This window comes from Lygodium microphyllum, chromosome 15, assembly GCF_053477565.2.
Source record: "Lygodium microphyllum isolate KBCC chromosome 15, Lygodium_microphyllum_v1.1.10, whole genome shotgun sequence".
Lineage (NCBI taxonomy): Eukaryota > Viridiplantae > Streptophyta > Polypodiopsida > Schizaeales > Lygodiaceae > Lygodium > Lygodium microphyllum.
In genome coordinates, this window is record NC_141149.1 from 114,086,202 (window position 1) to 114,107,793 (window position 21,592).

Genomic DNA, 21,592 nt, shown 5'->3' on the forward strand with positions numbered 1-21,592 from the left:
TAGAAAATGGTAAAGCAGAAATCAACACTCAAATATGCCCACAAGTTTCTTTATAGTTGGCTGAAAATTATGAAGCAAAATTAAGTCTAAGTACTTTAGAAATGGGGTCCATAGATGTTGTACTTGGATATGATTGGCTGATGGCCTTAGTAAAGATTACTATGGATTTCTTGTAGATGTATATAGAGTCAATCTTTGACAACCTATCCATTTACAGGGAATCTCTAGTAAATTTGATTTTTATATTATTACCATTCAACAACTCAAGAAGGAGTACAAGCGGTGCTCACAAATTTTTGTTTTGCACCTAAATAAACAGGTTGAAGATTAATCCAAAAAATTGGTAGATCGTCTAGCTTTGAAAGCTCTTCTTGAGGAGTATAGGGGTGTTTGAAGTACCTACTTCATTACCTCCTAAGAGAGCAGTAGATCACCCTATTGATTTGGAGCCAAAGTCAAAGCCAAATCAATAAGCCACTCTACAAATTGTCTAAGTGTGAGTGTGAAGAAGTAACCAAGTAAATCAAGGAGCTTCTAGAGATGGGTTTCATTGAATCTAGTTCTTCACCTTATGCATCTCTAGTCTTGTTAGTGAAGAATAAAGATGGATCCTTTAAGACGTGTATTGACTACAAGGATCTAAACAAGATCACAATAAAGAAGAGGTACCCAATATCTAGAGTTGATGTTTTTTTAATGAGTTCAAGGGGTTTAGATTCTTTACCAAGATTGATTTGAGGCTAGGGTATCACCAGATCCGTATGCGCGAGAGGGTGATGCACTTAAGACTACCTTTAGGATTGATTGTGAGATATACCATTTTCTAGTGATGCCATTTGGTCTTACTAATGCTCCAACTACCTTCCAAAGTTTGATGAATAAGTTTTGTAGCCTTTCCTCTTTCAAATTTATCCTAGACTTCTTATTTGATGACATATTGATTTACAAGAAGACTCTATAGGACCATTTATCACATATGAAAAAGGTTTTTGATATATTGAGCCATCACAGACTCTTTGCTAAGGAGAAGAAGTGCTCTTTCATATAGACTAAGGTGGAGTACTTAGGCCATATTGTCAAAGAAAAAATGATACAAACTGACCTTAAGAAGGTGCAGTGTGTTAAAGATTGGCCAACACCTACCACTACTTTACTTAGAGGGTTTCTTGGTCTATCATCATTTTATCACCGATTCATTAAGCATTATGTGGCTATTGCAACTCCTTTGATTGATTGGCTGAAGACAGAAGCTTTCTTTTGGGATGCACTTGCAAAAAGTAGCTTCAACTAGTTAAAGAGACTCCTTACTTTTGCTCATATTCTAGTATGCCCGGATTTTTTGAAAGATTTTACCATATAGTGTGATGTAAGTCGCCATGGCATAGGGGTTGTTTTGTTATAGGAACATGGAGTTATTTCCTTTTAAAGTTGTAAGCTTATAGATAAGGAAATGCTATGAATGTCTATGACTAATGTTGAGTGTTGAAATGACTTGTTTTTTAGCTGATTTTTGTTGTTTTTGAGAGCTGAATGGTTGATTTTATGAGATGATTGATTAGTTTGGAAGTGGTTTGAGAGTGTTTTGGATGATATTGATTGTGTTTTGGGAAGTTCATGATGTTTGTTAGTGGTTCTGTGATGTTCTGATAGGTTCTGATTGGTTCTGTATACCTTCTGTTTTGTTCTGTTTTGTTCTGTTTTGGTCTGTTTTGTTCTGATTGTCTTCTGTAAGGAGGGATGGAGTATTGATTGATGAAGATTGAGATATTGTGAAAGTTTATTGAATGGTTTGTGAGAGTTTGGAATGGTTTGAGAGTGAGTTATGTGGTTTTGATGACCTTCTATAACCTTCTGTAGGTCTTCTGTAGAGCTTCTGCTTCTGTTCTGTACTGTAGCTGTTCTGGTACTGTTCTGTAGACTGTTCTGTATGCTTCTGTATGTGTTCTGATGGATGAGAGTGTAGCTTGGGAAAGTTTTCTAGCCTTGGAATGAGGTGAATACAAGTGCAAAAGAGCTGGAGGAAGTGGAAGAAGTAGCTGCTAAAGACTCAAGTGAAGACTAGAGTGAAGTGACAGTAGTGAGCTATGAAAGGACACTGTAGTGGCTCTGGTGACCCTTCATATCAGACATACCTCTTGGGAGGGGTATCCACGACCTAATAGGGATTATTGAGAGTGATTTTGAGAGATTGTAGTGAGGATATGATGTATTATTGATGGAGTGTGAGAGAGAGAGTCAGAGATAGCCAATTCTACTCAAACAGAGTGATTGTATATGAGAGATTGAGAGAGAAGACTATGAAGATATTGAAGATGAATACTATGTGATGTATTTCCATTCAAAGATGGTGTATTCCTTTGCTTTCTTTGTTCTATTGATGGATTTTGTGAAGATGTTGAAGAATATGGTTGATTCTATCAAATCCGTGGGATATCTACATGATGCTGCATGAAGATTTGTTGTGCTTGGTGTTCTTTTCTTCATTGTGATCATATGAAACATGATAAACAAGCTTGTTGATGTTACAAGATAGATTTTCTTGCAAGAGAATTCCTTTTTCCTTGGTGTTCCTCTTGGGGCTCCAACTAAGAGATGATGGCTATCTTACATGTGATAAAGAAGTGGTACCATTATTTATATGGCAACCGGTTTAGAGTTTAGAAATGAAAGTTGTATTCCACCAAAGAAAAGAGATTTGGGATCTTTTCAATTAGTAAGTAAAATGTACCCAACCCTAAATCGTAGGGAGGATAGTTTGATAGTCATCTACTCCCTATGATCCTAGCCATCACCCTCCATGTTCCCTAGGTCTACCTTGCAAGTGAAGCATCTAACCTCATCTCACAAGGATTGACATGTAGGTTCCTTAAGACACAACTACAAACTCTAGCAATAATCTAGCATTGAGCTAAGGTCACTACTATCAAGTGACCTTACCATCTAAGACTTGAGGTGGGCAAGCATTGCCCTTAGTTTAATGAGAGTGAGAAATAAGGAGTTGAGCATCAACCCCTCTCCCATAATACATGGTCCCCCTAAACAATACTTAGTTCTAAGACTCGACCCTAAGATAGTCACGAATTTTCGGTCATTTTTCAACTTTTGGGAAAGCCACCCAGCTAACCAGATCCACCCATTCAGAAGATAGTTATTTTAGGAAGATCGTCCACATGCTTCACATTAATATTAACATGGTGCATTTTAGTTATCTGAGAAAGCATATTATTCACACTATGAAACATATAAAAATAACTTCCTTAATTAATCTTTATATAGGGTTCATTACCAAACATTCTTTTGGACATGGTATTTACATTATTGTCATAATTACAATCACTTCCAACCCAAAAACTAGGTTGCCATTCTATCATGTTCATCCCAAGCCTTCCAACACTAAACCACATTGGACTTGTATAGGTTACTTTCCTTATCAAAGGACTAGAATCGAGATTATAACCTCTAACCAAAACCCTATTGGTTGTCATCCACCATAAGGAAGAACCTTCTTATATGAACAACCATATATACCTAAGCAGTGGTCGACTGCCTTAGGCAATTTATTTACAACTCTAGATGAAGGGTATCCTAGGCTAGCCCTAGGGATGGCACAATGCTTCAATCTCATCTGCTTGTCAAAGGCATGGATATCACTAGAATATTTTTCAAGATTTAGTGCAACCAAAATTAATCAAATAATAATAATTAATCAAATAGTATTTTCTACACAAGGATTAAGATAGCTTTTTCAATGGATTTTTTGTAATTTCTATTCAAATAATAACTGACTCATGACTTAAGTTTAGTCTTTATGCATGCAAACCCACATTATCGATACTAGGGTAACGATTGATTTTTTATTTATGTGAAAAATAAGAAAAATAAAACAATTTACTAGCTCCATTTTATTGAAATATAAAAATGTATGTACTACATATATAATTCACTACAAAATTACTCTTGAATATAATTTTTAGGCTAGAGCTACATAAATACTAATTTTTCCTTGACTATTTAATGTTATTAATAAATAGAAAGTGATCTATCAAGGAGTCTAATAAATTGAAAAATATTTTTTAACTTTTTAATAAACTTATAAATAAAAATAAAAAATTTAATATTTTTTAATTTAAATATTTTTAAAAACTAATTTTTAGTTACTAATTTAATTAATAAAAATAATATTTTGAATAATATGGATTATTTAATATTTTTAAAAATAAAATCACAAACTTGTATCGTATTAGTAAGTTGTATTTTGGGTTTGGGAGGGTAAATTTCCCATTATTTTGATGTGCTTGCATGGAGCCATGGTAATTGAGAAGAGGTGCTAGAATAACAAATCTCACAAGCAGGGTGTCAATGCATGAATGGTCGCTATCTCCTCCACGTGTAATTTCTCTCACTTCTTTTTTTCTCTCTCTTATACTCTCACCCTAAAAAATTAGATGAATTGTGCATAGAGAGGAGTCCTTTAAATAGTTTTTCTTAGGTGGGATGTTTTCTTTGTTAGCAATTGCCCAATGATGCACTACAAGGTAATGTGCCCCTTAAAAAATTACCTAGTATTAACTTCAATTAAATGGTCCAGTTCAAGGTTTATATATGTGGTAATCTTACTTTTTAAGAAATAAGAGTTTAATTTAAAAACTTAAAGAAAAAGTCTCTCTCTCTTTCTACCGCCCCCTTACTTCTCTAACCTATGGTAAGAAGAGAAATCTCTCTCTCTCTCTCTCTCTCTCTCTCTCTCTCTCTCTCTCTCTCTCTCTCTCTCTCTCTCTCTCTCTCTCTCTCTCTCTCTCTCTCTCTCTCTCTCTCTCTCTCTCTCTCTCTCTCTCTCTCTTTGTGGTGCTACTATTTCCTATGGAGGAAATGGTTCTCCATCATGGCATGAGCTCCCTCCTCATGAGAGGGTTGTTGTTGTCATGCGCCCAGGTAGTAGTAGTACCTGTACGAGTGAGGGGTCGTGCCATGGATGCTCACCACATCTAGGCACATGCAGTAGTAGTCGTATGAGTGGGGGGCCATGCCATGGATGCTCGTCACGTGCTATCGAAGGTTCCACAATAAACTCTAAACCACTTCCTAGATAGAAAGTTCACATTATAACTAGGAAGATTACTAACCAAACTAGGAAGAATGTAGAATTTTCTAGTTATAACTGGATAAATTTGCCATCACGAGTCTCTTCTAACTAGTAACATCCTTTTTCTAGATAGTATCTAGAAAATTGAAGCCCTATCCAGCAACATTATCTACCAAGTTATTGTATAACTAGTAACAATATCAACCTAACTAGAAAATTTTAGTATTTACTAGTCATAACTAGCAAGTACTATCCTCTAACTAGGGAATTATAGATAGTCTATGAAGTTAACTTGAAACTCATGATTTTTCTAGGTATAACTAGTAAATAAATATTCATTGATAGTGCATGGCAAGCAAACCACATAGTCATATCTACCCCATCATGAAAATTAGATAGCCATATTAAAAAGGAAAGCACATTACCAAGTGCATGATCATATTGGTCATGGAAGTGCACATGGACAAAAAGAACCACCAAGGCAAAGTGCATAGCCATATTGACAAAAAGCTAAATTGCATTGCCCAAAACATGTGGCCATAGAAAATAAAGTAAATTGCATTGCTAGTTTTATGATGAAATCATATCACCTTTAAAACTAGCACTAAACTTATAAACTTCATGTCTTAACACAAAATGTAAGTACCAAGGATTCTAGTGATTGCCAACTATTGTAGCTAGCTCTATGTGGAAGCTTGCAATATGATATATGGGAAGCTACTTCAAGGTTCACTATGAGGTGACGTGAATAACAATAAGGCTAGACCTAAAATAGCCCTACAAGGGTGGAAGTATATTACCTTTACAAAGAACTAGTGCTCCAAAATGAAGAAATCCTCATTGGATATTCTCATTTTATTAGGGTTTAAAGCTCAGCAATTCCATAGAAAAGTATCAATGGGAGCATATCAAATTCTCACCAATCTCAAAGGTAGGTGAAATAATTCAAACAAGGTAGAAAATCTTGCAATTTCTCAACGTAACATTGAAAGTGCATCATAATAAAAGGGAAACACAAGAGGAAAAGAAGAACAAATTAAGATTGGAGAAAATATGAATTTATCTTTTGAGAAAAAATAAGAGAGCTAAAAGGAAGTCATGCTTTTTGGGCTAAGAACATGCTCAACAAGGCCAATATTGAAATAGAGTACTATAAAAAGCAAGGAGGGGAGGAAAGCATGTTGGGATATTCTCTCCTAGACATCTTAAACCTTCCGTGTTGGGTAAAAAACCATAGGTTTAAATCTCTATGAGAGAGGCTGAACCCCTAGAGGATCTTAATCCACTCCTCGTGAGGATTTCAATCATGCTATGCATTTGACAATTCACAAATAATGATGTGTGCAATCTTGTGTAGCAACTTCTCCTATAGACACCTATTTGGCTAGTATCTTCTTGTGGTCACAACAAACATCAAGTGTAACATCCATGACAAGTCTATTTATGCTACCCTCTAATCCCTCCTAGCTTGTTGCTCTAGCCCTTATTCCTATAAGTTAGGCCTTAGAGGTAATTCAAAGCTCCAAAAAATCTTGGAACAACTCAAGAAAATTCATGAGCATTATCGTATCCGTACTCTACCCTTAGCAATAGTAGACATTAATTTTTAGTGAGTCCATTCATATATACATGTGAAGATCATATCCCAAAGACTATATTTATGGCCCCAAAAAAATATTATTACAAATATTTTTAAATTACTCTATGAAATTATCATTTTTAAAATTAAAAAATATTTTAAAATTATTCTCTAAAATTATTTTTTTCATGGAATAGCTTGACAAAATTTTTATACTTGTAGTTCAGGTCATTGGTATCCCCATCCCGATATGCCTTAGCATCCTACAATATGCCAAAATACTCACTAGTGGGTTGGGATCCCATGATCTTTTAGGAGATAGGTGTTATTGATTACATGAGTGTTTGAGAAGGCAAAGGGCCAAGTGACCCTATTATATAGGATGAATTTAATGCTGAGGGAGGCTTATCATGGCTCTAAGCTAATAAGTTCCCTATTGTGTGTTGTTGACAAAAGTAGTGTAATCACATACAACCTAATCTTATGGGGTTGGAAGGTCATATCCTAGGCTAGAAAATTGTTTTCTCTGCAGAAGATAGATTTTATACTACTTCACGGAATGGTGTTTTTATATATTATCTTTTATGCGATAGAATGTTGTTTTTCGAAGTGTTTGTCATGTGCTAGATGTTGTGTTAATGGACCCTATGTAACATGATAATAAAAGGAAGCTGCCCTTTTATGTTGTAATAGTACGGTACCTTTGCTAATTAGATAAGTGAAATAAATCCCATCAAGGAACATGAAAGGCCTCAATCCCAATGATCAATCATCTATGGCTAGATGGACCTAATAATTTGGGTAGCTTTTCTAAACATTAGATGGAGCTATTAATACATGATCCTCCAAATTCAGTAGGATAAATATGAGGCTCAACTTCATTTTTGGGGGAACTAATGTGAGATGATGCCTTATGGGCAAGGGGATCAACATTTTATTCTCTTCCACTTCTCACTCTCTTTGAACCAAGTGCAATATTTTCTCTACTCTCACCTATGATTGATTGCAAAGTAATCTTTCTCAGGCAAGCATTATGTTGCTATTAGGGGTGACTTGCCTATGAAGTAGAATCAACATTATCATGCTCAACTAAGTTTGAGGTTTCCTGAGGGAAAATTGGGCAGTGATGTGCATGGACATAATTTTTTGTTGAATACTAGAGGACTTCTTTAGGTTTATTACACAAGACAACTCACAAGAATCCCCAAACTGATTGTGATTTCTATCCTTTAGGTAGGTGAGTCTAAGACTTCTTAGGTGAAATAAGAGCTTGTTTGAATCCCATAGGGCACTTAAAGAAAATGTCCTCAGGATGTAGAACTTATGAGAAGGTGGATCTATTATGCTACACCTAGTTCCTTAATAAGGGACAAAATGTCTCAATATGGGACTTTCATGTTCAATGGTGTTACGATGATGTCCTAGGCTTCTTTACTTTCTAAAGGAGAGTGATTATAGCTATAAAGTGCTCTTGGTGAGGGGTGTGTGTGTGTGTGTGTGTGTGTACTACTTAGTTTATGTAATCTATACCTAATTCATGTGTACTTAATACTTTTGGTGACCTAGCATTGAGTTGAAATGACGCACAAGGTTTTTAAGGCTGCAAGTGCAACTAGAGACCCTTTGAGGTCTCGAGTTGACCAACCTTAATATGAGTCCATCAATGTATGTCCTTGTATTTTTCTTGTAACTCCTTTTTGTCTTATGGTGCTTGCCTCAATTTCATAGTTGGCAAAGAGTCAGCTCTTTCCGACTCTAGAAGTCTTGATAATACTAAGTTTGAGTCTAGGGTTCTTTTGGCACTTGTTTCCTTGGTAGCCAATGGTGGAAACCCTAAATTTCTATGGTCTCAATGCACCAATGGGCTAACCTAGGTATGGCGAACCCATTGTCTCTTATTGCTCTCTTTTCTGACTAGCAAGGTTCTAATCCTAGTGCTAACAAGAAGCTACCTTTGCATTGCAAGCTTTGACAGTTGTCCCTATCTTTGTCAATTGTCACTAGCTTTTCATACTTGCAAGGTTCCAATCCTACTGGTGACAAGAATATTCCTATAGTGCACTATTTTCTATGTGTGTGAGATGGCAACTTATAAGGAAGCATGTGACCTAAAGCATACCTAATGCCATGTATAACTAGCAAAATGCACCTATATGGGGGAGTGCACATGTATTGCCTAGTGCAAATGGGTTGCCCTAAACTAGTGTGGAGCTCTTAAAAATGTGAGTGTAACTAGTTGGGAGCTTGATATCATATTTCAATGGAGTTCAATGCTAAGAATATTAAGAATATAAGCATTGAAATGGATAGAATGGAGAGAGACTTTCAAATTGGATTATATGGAATTGGAAATTGAAGATTACATGTCTCTTAAGTAGCCTTGGTTTTCATTCAATCTTTAGACTAGGCTAAAGAAGAGTTTCACAACTTTTTAACATAGGGGTTCAAGACGCACACCACTACAATTCCTAGGAGTAATAAGAATATCCTGGGATGTTGCAAACCACTACCTTCCACCATCAAATCTCCAACAGTAAGAGTTGAAAAGAGACTTTAGCTTCTTCCAACATGTCCATATACAAAGGGGAAGATAGTGGCATTGAATATCATTAAAGGGGTGAGAAACATCTTCAAGACTATGATTTGGCTAGTAGGACCAAGCTCCACTCCTCTTCCTAATCTTTACATGTCTTATGTATCAGTCACCACTCGAATCTTAACCCAATTGGAGCACCCAATTGTTGGAAGATTTGACTAGCAATACCAAGCTTGAGACTAGTCCTCTTCCTAATCTTTGCATGTCATCTTATGTATTCACCACTCAAATATTTTTGAGCTATGTTGAATCCCATCCCAATGGGAGCACCCAACTATCTAAAGATTTGAGCTTTCAGTTGCTACAACATTGGAATTATCATCAATGATGCAAATATAAGGCCATTCAATAGTAAGGGGAGACATGTAATCAAACCAACATGAATCTTATAATTGATTTTCTCCAAATGTGGATGTGTGACCACAAAAAAAAAAAAGGTGAGCAGATAACCTTGTTAGATGGATCTTTTCAGTTCAAATTGAATAGTTAAATAACCATTTATGTTGATTATAGATGTAGCATTAGAAAAAAAGGTATGGATCATTATGCAAAAATTCTACTTGAAACCACACCATTGTAATACCATCAAGATGAAGTCCCAAGTGATCATGTCACACCCTTTATCTACATTCATGTTTATTACACAATAGCCCCTACTTATCTGCATATTTCTATCCCAATAACAATATTGAGGATAACATCATGGATTTTACTAGAATAAATCAAGCCACACTAAGCCTTGTTGAGTACCTTGGGGTGAAAAATTATAGATTCTTAAACCCATTGGCTTAGCCATCGACTTATATGGGTAAGGCATCAACTTGTATAGCATCAACTCAACAAGGATAAGCATTGTGAAGTACCCTAGGCAAGATACACTTAATTCTTAAAGCCATTGCCTTAGCCATCAAGTTATACATTTTTAATGGAAGGAAGTCACTAGGTTGTCTACTTAGATCATTCTTAGGGATGAGCTTGACACCATGATTCTCTTTAGGATGCATTGCCCAAAGCTACATGATGTATTAATTAGCTTGCATAAATCATCACCACAATATTCCCAAACTATAGTATAAAATTCAAGAAGGATTCCCTATGGGCAAGGAGCTTTCCCTTTCTTCATGCAAGAGATAGCAAAACGAGTTCCTCCCTTGTAAAGGGTTTGTCTAGTAGAAGGGCAATGAGAGTGCATAAGAGAAGAGGATACTCTATCATTAAAAATAGTCCCACTAACACCGAGAGAGGGATGCCCCTTAACTTGAAGAATAGTCCCACCTAAGGTTAGAGGAATAGTCCCACCTAAGTCCCACCGAGAGAGGGACACTTTAGACACTTGGAAGAACAAATCAAGGAGTCACGTTTCAAGATGCTTTGTCTTCTATTTCTTGGACAAGAATACTTTTCAGCATTGTCCACATATAGATATTCTCTACTAGGCTCAAAAAGCTCTATCTCATGAGGATTATCGTGTGTATCTCCACAAATCTTATAGCGTTGAGATTGAATCATTCCAAGTCCATTGTACATTGTAATCAATTGCTCCTAATATGTAGGGATATTTACTCCATCTAAGGTTCCATTCCATGTCTCAGACAATTGAACTAACTGCTTACTCAACCTTGGTTTCAAAGGCTCATTATCTCGTTTTCCAACTCTCTGACCACCCATATCACCAAACAAAAGTTGAAGCATTTCATCTTGAGCTATAATAAATATTCTATGTTTATTGCAAAGAGCTTGTAACTCAATTGCTTTCTCAAGTATCTGGATGTATAGTGAGAACTCTGTACCATCCACATTCGCACTACTTGGATCAACATCTTCATGTATATCCATATGTTCGTCCTATTCTTCTAAGTGATCAACATTGCTAGCATTATCCTCACAATGCTGATCTAGGTCACTATATGCATGATCTCCATGATCATAAACATCACTTATCATATCATCAAGATGATTTATCATACTTGGAGATCTATCACCATGGGCATTGGAAGTGCCAATACTGTCATTCGATTGTGATGTCAATCCTATCTCAAGTCCCAAGTCTCAATATTTCAACCTCAATTGTTGATGAATAGCAAAGGTAGAAGCAACAACATATCTTCCACCATGATAATATAAAATATAATTGCACCAAACTTGTCTCCTCTCTGTGGGTCCATCTATAGTTCTAATTAGTTGTTTCACATCTTGGATCATGGTCAAGTTTGGAATTTGTAAGCCAATCCTCTTATGCATATTACTAAGTAAATCTTGGTGGCTATGATGGTAGAAAGAACTTCAACTAACCATCTACCATCCTTGACTAGTTTTTGAACACTTACATAGGCATGAGACTCTTCTCATATCACTTGAGAAACTTGCCATCTGTGCCACAAGAACACCATTCAATTAAAAATTTCTATAATCTCTTACCAATTTTAGTTTTCAATCTTACTATAATAAACTTATGCTCAAGAAAACCTAGCATAAAAAGTAAACGAGAGATTACAAAACCCTACTTGGATAGGAAGATTGTGTCCCTAGGGCCAAAAATGCCCATCATAACAAGTATCCTTTTCCCGCATCATTAGGCATCTCCTCAAACAAGTGATACTTGGAGTTTACTACAGTAAAATTATGCTTTAAAAACCTAGCTTAAAAAGAAAACAAGAGTTTATGAAACCCTACTTGGACGGGAAGATTATGTCCCTAGGGCTAAAACAGCCCATCACAATAGTTATCATTTTCCAAGCATGGTTAGACATATTCTCAAATAAGCAAATAAGAGATTACGAAACCTTACTTGGATAGGAAGATCGTGTCCCTAGGGCTAAAAAGCTCCATCATAGTAGTTACCATTTCCCAAGCATGGTTAGACATCTTCTCAAACAAGCAAACAAGAGATTACAAAACCCTACTTGGATAGGAAAATTGTGTCCTTAGGGCCAATAAGGCCCATCACAACAATTATCCTTTCCCAAACATGGTTAGGCATCTCCTCAAACAAGAGATACTTGGAGCTTACTATAGTAAACTTATGCTCAAGAAAACCTAGCATAAAAACAAATGAGATATTGTGAAACCATCCTCAGATAGGAAGGTCATGTCCCTAGGGCCAAAAAGGCCCATCACAACAATTATCCTTTCCAAGCATGGTTAGACATCTCCTCAAACAAGAGATACTTGAAATCGTACTTACCAACCTCCTAAACTACAATGATTCCTCATTCTTGATGTATGCAACAACTTTCACCCCACTAAACATACTAGAACTCATGAGTATTCCTCATTCTAAGAGAAGAAGGATTTCATGCAATATAGAAGAGTTAGTGGTAGCTCCATTTTTACTTTTAGCTTTTTAAAGCAAAACCCATTTAAGTAAAGTCCATTAAAACTCCATGAGTATAACCTAAAACATGCTAAATATTCATATTATCAAGGCAATCCATGTAGCAATACGAGTATCTATTGTGAAATTTGCACAAAATTGAATGGAATCTATGATTACCATAGCAAAGATAAGACATGAATTTGAAGATATTCGTTCTCAAGCTATGTGACTTACACTTATACTTATAAGGAGGTCCTAAGGCATTAGGGCCAAAAACGTTTCAAAAATGGCACTTGTAAGAAAATGATTAAGTTACTAATTAGTTGAGGTTTTAAAATAATGAACCCTCCAAATTTGGCCATTCAGACGTGATTAATGAGAGAATTTATTATTCATTTAAGAGGTTAGCCATTAAATGCCTAAGGACGTTAACTCATGTCAGAGGTCACTTTTCGGCCATTATTCTTTCATTTTGAATATTTTACTATCACGTTTCCCTCCAAAATCACGGTTCTTTTTTCGCCTACATTCATTTGAATCATCGTTCTCTCCTCTTCACTTTGTTTCTTAGTTCTTAAAGTAGATTTTACTCTGTCGTAAAATTTCTCACCAAAATCACGTCCGATTCTTACCAGCAGCATGCATTGGTCTCCCTTCGTCTCCTTTCACAAAATCTTGAGAAGGTGATCAACAATCAAAAGAGTCTCTACACAGAGGATCAATACCACTTACTTGCCGATTGAGCTATAGAGATATGGTCCTCCATGGACCTGAGACGAGATCATCTTGTTAGTTTTCAGCAGACCCAACTAGGTTGGGACATCCAAGCCGCATCTTTACTTCAACCCCTAAGATATCCATTCTGTAAGATTTTGTTTTAACTAAATCCAAGCTTTTTCTTCAATCTCTTCAATTTGATTCATAAGAAAATGGGTAAAAGAGTCCCATGGTGTTGATGCAAATTGGTAGGGATAGATATACTAAGGATAATCCTTAAGCTAATAGAATAGAAAGTGAAAATTTTCACTTTGATCTTGACACTTGAAAATAGAATATCTTCATTATACAGTGTTGTAATATCAACTTTTTAGCAAGGACTAATTGATAAGACAAGGATAATATATTATAATTAGAAGAAATGAAGTACTTTGATTTCTGAGAGATAAAAATATTTACCTAGTAATAGATTAAAAAGATTTATTATTCAATTTTGTCTCTTAAAATATAAAAAAATTAAACAAGTAATAGATAGAAGTATTAGTGATATTGTGTATCATATCAACTTTAGGACTAAGATGATTTTATGTATGCAGGATGCTTCGAAGAATATGAAGAATACAACTTCTTACTTAATATTAGCTCTTGGGGGTATTTTTCTCATCATACCCTCAACTATGATTAGTACTATGGGGTTTCAAGTTTCAATATCTTCAATTATGATTCTTATTAGCACTATTAGATTTCAATACCTAAATGGTGGCTTGATATCATGGGATGATACTACTCATGATATCATATCCTAGCAAATCTCTTAAGATCTATTCCCTTGATTTGTAAGAAGAAATAGAAAGGAATTGAATCTATTTCTTTCTCTCAGAACTCTGATTCTAAAGCAGACTGATTTTATAATTGAAAGCATCACTACATTATTGATGCTTTATCCTTGTATATCTTTTTTCAAATGTAATATATCTCAATTTCACAAAAAAAATTACATAACTTTATTAGGCTCTGAAATTTTTTTAGAAATTTTTAAAGCTTTTTTTGAGCTTGTTTGCTATTTTAAAAATATTTTTAAGCAAAAAAGGCCTAAAAGAGCCCAAAAAATCACAAAAAAACCACCCAAAAATAGCATTACCGATACAACGCGAATATGGGTATCCGAGACCGATACAACGCGAATATGGGTATCCGAGTCCGAATATGGGTATCCGAGTCTCGGATACCCATAACGCGAATATGGGTATCCCGAGACTCGGATACCCATATTCGCGTTGTATCGGTCTCGGATACCCATATTCGCGTTGTATCGGCAATGCTATTTTTGGGTGGACTCGGATACCCATATTCGCATTGTATCGGCAATGCTATTTTTGGGTGGTTTTTTTGTGATTTTTTGGGTCTTTTTAAGGCTATTTTTTGCTTAAAAATATTTTTAAAAATAGCAAATGAGCTCAAAGTCTCGGATACCCATATTCGCGTTGTATCGGCAATGCTATTTTTGGGTGGTTTTTTTTTGTGATTTTTTGGGTCTTTTTTAGGCTATTTTTTGCTTAAAAATATTTTTAAAAATAGCAAATGAGCTCAAAAAAATCTTATAAAATTTTTAAAATTTTTTCAAAGCCTAATAAACTCATGGAATTTTTTTTGAATTTTTTTGATAGGTTTAAGATCTCACAAAAAATAAGTCATTACAAGGGGGGTGTACTTTGCATGCGCATGTTTACTCCTTCACGATACTGAGGGAGGAGGACCCCTACGGAGATTTTTTTGTGCCACTCTTGCACCATATCAAGTCATCCATGATATGCAGCAAAAAGTATAGTACCAAACATTATGCTTTTTGCCACGCTCGCGCCGTATAAACTGCTCCACGATACGGTACGAATATGACCCTGCGAAAATTTGGCTTTGCTGCTCTCGCGTCATATCAACTTATCCTCACATGGTTGACTTTATGAATTTATGAATTATCCTTACATTGTTGCTGCTCATGCTCATAGGATCACCCTAATGAATAAAGATTTTAATATGATTAGCAGAATAAGGTACCGAGGATGATGTTTGCAAGAGAAAAATCGATGTACTTGGACCTGTTAATTATAAGAGAATGGGTGAGGTGTATGGGCAAATGGTTATTAATGTTTCTTGCACTTCTGAGGAAGAGGACTATCTTAGCATATCTCATGAGGACAAGTCCATGCTAGTTGTAAAAACGATATTTAATTGTTAGATTCTGTAGTTTATTATTGCATAAGGTAAGGTATTTTGACTCTAAAAAATTTTAGTATATAGAATAGTTGTGCTATTGATTGCAAATAACACTCCTTTATTTTTGCTATTAGCTTTAGGACATTGATTGCATCTCTTAGCCAATAAATCTCTAAAATTATGTGTATTGTTGATCCACTATTATCAATGGATTTTTTTTTGAGATTTGGTTCAAATATAGCAATGTCTTTCAAAGCTTTTGATTCCATCACAACTAGCATAAATTTTTTTATTACATCGGATACACTCACCAGAGAAATTATCCTCATGAACTCTCTAAGTGGTATCCATGGCCAAGGAAGAATGTGGGTTGAATGGAATACTGCTTGCTTTTTGGTTAATTATTTATTTTATTTGATTATCTATTTTAGTTACATGTTTTCATTTGCAGTGCTGGCAAGCTCCTGACTACCTTCTTGGACACCACATATGAGGATATTGTTGATCCTAGAAAACCATATAACTCTCTCTAACAAGAAGTACCATTGCAAAGTCACAAAGTCATACATATTGAATGGCATAAATGTTATATCCTTGTTAGAACTTGTTGACTTGTATAAATGGAAAAGAATTATATACGTTATTCAACTAATAACTTACAATGTGTTTGTTGGGAAACACATTCGTTTGGAGGCAAGTGCATATCCTTGGCCATGTAAACATGTTGCACCTTGACAAACCAGCCTTCGGGCATAATTTTGAAGGCAATGATACGCCCCTTCCAGTGATGTTTTATATCATCTCATTTTCTTCTTTTCACCTTATGAGAGCCCTTGCAAGATGGCAGCATGGTAACCCAATCATTTACAGCAAAGGTTTTGGGCTCAAAATTTCCATCTGCTCCCTGGCTATAGACTGTGCAAGAGTGTATTAAACGAGAAGGGCGCCTGGAGGAAGCCATGAAAAGAATGAAAGCGCAGAGAAAGAAGCTCAAAGAGGGGTGAATGAACTAAAAAGTAGCGCCAAGAATACAAATGAGTATGTCTTGGGCGCCAAAAACAATATTGAAAGATCTCCCGACTTTCAAAAAACTCATTATTAATTTTATCACATCTCTGTCACGTATTTTATCAGATTTGTAAGTAAATAACGTCTTTGGGACTCCAAAACATGTCAGACTTTAGGGGTTTTGGCTAAAAAAGAAGAGAGAATCACGAAATGGACTCCACTATCTCTAAAAAAGAGGAGACAAGAATACCATATTCTTGCACACGTGGCGAACTCTCTTTGGCCATTTTCTTAATCCCGTGATTAACAAAAGTGCATTTTTTGAAGCGTTTTTGGCCCTAATGGAGAGTGTGATGCTTGTAGTACCTAGGCTTCAAGATGAAGGCCTAGGAGTTATAACTTTTGAGATTTTGTTGGAACTTAGAAAAACGGTTGCAGAGGCTAAAAGTGTGGTCCTAGTAGAGGTGTATGTATTAAGGTATATTCTTATCCCATCCACTTATAACCTTTAATTTCCAATCACATATAATTCAATTTGAGAAATATGTCTTTGGCTATATTGTCCATTAGATATTCATATTATCAAGGCATTTCATGCATTGAGACAAATATATATTGTGAAATTTGCATAAAATTGAATGGGATCTATGATTAACATAGCAAAGATAAGACATTATTTGAAGGCGTTGGTTCTCAAGCTATGTGACTTATGCTTATACTTATAATGAGGTCCTAAGGAGAGTGTGATGCTTGTAGTACCTAGACTTCAAGATAAAGGCCTAGGAGTTATGACTTTTGAGATTCTGTTGGATCTTAGAAAGGAACATGGTTGCAGCCTAAAAGGTTAGTCCTAGTAGACATGTATGTATTTAAAACACTAGTCTAAATCCCTAACCAAGTAACCACTTAGGTGACAATGCATGGTGCAAGTGTGTGTTATTATGAATATGGCTATCTCTTTTTCAGTTCACTCAAACTCTTTATGCAAAGAGTGATTGTAAAGGGCCTAAATCTTGGGCAAAGAATATTTCATAATATTATTATAAATATGGCATGAAGGGAGCTACCCACTTCATGTCGGGGGGAGATTGAACCCAATCTTGAGTTACTTCATCTTACTTTACCTTCTCTTAAAATTGTAAAAAGCTAATTTGACACATGGAAAAATATTGACATTGTAAAGTGGGAGGCCTAGATAGTCTAATCACTAGGCCCTGAGAAGACTCACTAACATGAATTCTCTTAATATGATTAGGCTTGTATATAGGTTGCTAGAACACATGTGGCCTTTAAATTAAGTGGCATACAAAAACGAGTTGTTTCTTCCATGGACCACCTGACTTGATGTATTTTTATTTGAGGGTTTCCCATACCATGTAAACATGTATACGACCTTATGGAGTTATTTGTGTGTGTGTGTGTGTGTGTGTGTGTGTGTGTGTGTGAGATTAGGAGAGCCATATGAGACCTAATGTCATTGTATATGTGATCCTTGCATGAACTTTATGAAAAGCATTTCACATATGATAAACCTACCAAGAAGAGCAACAACATCAAGAGAAGGCTTCCTATTTGAAGATATAGAAGCAAATGTTCTCATCATGCTTGCACACGTGCAATGAATTGAATACATTCATTTCAACTACTTTTCCAAGTGATAAAGAGAGAGAAAAGATTGAAATAAAGGAAAAGGAATATTGAAGAAAGTTTTAAGCAGGGATGAGAGAGGGGAAGGAGTTTTAATTTAAAAAAGGGAGGTGAGGGAGGGGGAAAGCTTTAATGAAAAAAGAGAATGGGAAGAGAAAATAAGATATTGCACGTGAGAAAGAGATGAGAAAAGGGGGTTTTGATTGAAAAATGGAGGCTTAAAAAAAGGGATAGGTTGGGGAAACTCTGTTCGAGGCTTTCCGAACCTATAACTAAAATAATATAGTAGTAAGATAAGATAAATACATGTAACGTTGAAGCTTACAAGTTACAAAGCATTCAATATTTTAAACTTACTTTTGTCCAATTCGTACCATTATCAGCAAAATCTATGGACTAAGTAGATCTTTGCCTTTTCATTAGTGCTCAAGAAACCGCGTCTTGTGAGAGTGGAGACACAATCCGGATTGAGTATTGGACAGCAGCTTGTGTCGCAAGGCTCTCCGGTCTTGCGGCTCAAGGCCTCTTCGACAGATATTCTTTTGTTATATAAGAGTACTGAACACACACGACCACAAGCACAAGCAACGCTCTCTCTCTCTCTCTCTCTCTCTCTCTCTCTGTGTCTGTCTCTGTGTCGCAATGGGGCAAACCCTTAGCCGCATCTTCTACAAGTTCATTCTTCTCCATCGTCAAGATGTGAGAATATTGATGCTGGGTTTGGACGCTGCAGGTACTGCGATCCTGCCTCACTCTCTCTCTCTCTCATTTCACTGATTTCTGTTTTGTCGTGTGATGAGGAGCCTCAACTGATCATGGGGGCGAGGCTGATCTTGCGGTTGGATAGTGTGACTACTATATAATGACTGCAAATGTGGCAGGCAAGACCACCATTCTGTATCAGCTGAAGCTGAACGAGAGAGTGGCGACCGTTCCGACAATCGGCTTCAACGTGGAGACTGTGGAGTACAAGAACATCAGCTTCACGGTCTGCGACGTCGGCGGTCAAACCAAGATGTGGCGCTTCTATTACCAAAATATACAGGTCCGCCACACACACACACACACAAGAGAGAGTGTGTGTCTCGACCGCCGGGGGTTGCGGGGCGGCATATACTTATGTCAACTATTAGCATATAATAATATAATATACATAATATATAATAATATATGAATGTGTCAAGACCCCCACTCATATATTATGTATATATTGTATATATATAAATAATATAATCTATACTATTAGTTAAGGAAAGGTGGGGGGGGGGGGGGGGTGCCACGTGGCAGTCCCCCACCTCCCCCACAAAAAACAAAGAGAACGCGGGGGCGGGGGCGGATGGGCACACCCCGGCAAAAATCACGCCTGTCCCGGCGCGAAGCACCACAGCGCGAAGCACCGGGGCGAGCCTAGGCACGGAATGCCTAGTATATATAATATAGGAATGTTTCAAGAACCCCATTCGTGTGAGGCAAATCAAGATTGGTCTATCTCTGAGAATTAAACTCAATCGAAACATGCATACACTCTATCACCATAGACCAACAAGCCCTTCATGACAAAAAAAAAAACCCCACAAACATATAAAATATGAATGCACTTTCAAATTTCACTAACTTGCTCCAAAATAGATTTGTGGAAATTTACATATACTTTAGATATGGGTAATGCATAACATCTATATTACATGGTTATGCTTACTTAAATATCTTTGTATATAGATGCTATATATACTTTAGGTATGGGTAATGCTTTTCATCTATGTTACATGGTTATGCTTATATTACTTAAATATCTTTGTATATACATAAGAGTAGAACCATTTTCATCGCACAATGAGCTTTTTTATATAATTATATGCATGCATGCATGTTTACGTGGATTCTCTCATGTATATATGGATGTATATTTGTCCATGCAACTATCCGTGTGTCTCTCTAAACATACACTTAGTACTATTATATCAAGCAATGAAGAGTTCTAGAATGGCATATGCTTGTTTCTATTTATGCTTGTTTCTATTTGAGTCTTATTAGAGAACAATGACTTTGAAACATGCACATGCATTAAATTAATACACATGTGTTCCAAACAAAAAGGATTTCTATGTTCATATGTGGTGTATATGTATATATATGTATGTTATTGAGCACAACCACACACACGCAAGCACACAGCAAAAGTTTCACCATGCTTATATACAAGTTGTCTAAATGTGTGACCTTGTTTTAATCTAATTTTTTTCTTTGTACTCTTGAAACTGTTATGTTTGTTTTTGTAGGGATTGATTTTTGTTGTTGATAGCAATGATCGAGAAAGAGTGGACTTGGCCAAAGATGAGCTCCACAAGTTGGCGAGCCAACAAGAGCTACAAAATGTAGCTATTTTGGTGTTGGCTAACAAGAGTGATCTTCGATACTCCATGCCGCTAGATGAGATTTCACAGAAGTTGGCTTTGCATTCGATGCACTCTAATCCATGGTTTATTCAACGTTGTTGTGCTACAACAGGAGAGGGATTGTATGAAGGCTTGGACTGGCTGTCAAAAAACATATCAAACTGTCCAAAATAACTTGTTATGCAATGTTTTGTACATGTTTATTGTCTTCAATACGTTGTAAAATGAAGTAGCAAACAATAGTTTGCATTATGCATACATATTTGCATCAATGTTGGCATTTTATTTTACCACACATGAATAGTTCTCCAAATCTTAGTGGGTTCACCATATGTATATCCTCTATATCACGTGTTTAAGGCCTATTTTAAAATACCATTATCTATGATTTTTTCTTAAATAAAATGCACATCTTTTCTATTCAATTTGTGAGTGACCCCTTTATATGGCACCCTGTTGTATGTAAAAAAAAGTTTAAAATGGTAGTTTAAAAACCCCGTCTTTTGAATGCACATGATATGCTTACATATTTATGAGTGACTTCAACAACCATGGGTCCAAATGAGCCCTATCTTTTTGTTTTCCTAAAAATCCCCAAATAAGTTGCATATGGTAGAAGTCAATATCTTAGTAAAGCAAAATCCCCAATGTGCTATGATGAAGGCATTTTTGAAGATCCAAAACATTTTTACATGTCACAAAAAGATCGTCAGCTTGAGAGAGAGAGGAAGATGAAGAGGGAAAGAGAGAATGAGATTTTCTCACCACTGTCATATATGAAGAAGAGAGAAAACTGCACAAGGGAGAAAGAAGGGACATCACGAAGAGGAGGCAAAGAATCCATCCTCGGGCCTTTGTGGCAGGCACATTGCCTCTTTTTGCTTTGTTCTTGTATTTTCTTCTTTTGTTTTGTTTGTTTTTCTTCGTAATGAGATGCATTGAGAGAGAGAGAGAAAGATAAGAAAGAAAAGAGGGAGAATAAGGAAGGAAAAGGAAGAGAGAATGAGAGAGAGAAAAAGAGGAAAGGTAACAAAGA

General features: G+C 36.0%; 1 protein-coding gene across 1 annotated transcript; it reads left to right on the forward strand.

Moving 5' to 3' along the window:
- Window positions 1-18,620: 18,620 nt before the first annotated feature.
- On the forward strand, window positions 18,621-20,904 carry LOC148024934 (ADP-ribosylation factor-like). Its single transcript, XM_087693786.1, has 3 exons — window positions 18,621-18,893; window positions 19,042-19,205; window positions 20,440-20,904. Exons 1-3 carry the CDS (start codon window positions 18,803-18,805, stop codon window positions 20,728-20,730), a joined length of 546 nt encoding a protein of 181 aa, XP_087549912.1. The 5' UTR covers window positions 18,621-18,802; the 3' UTR covers window positions 20,731-20,904.
- The last annotated feature ends 688 nt before the right edge of the window (window positions 20,905-21,592 follow it).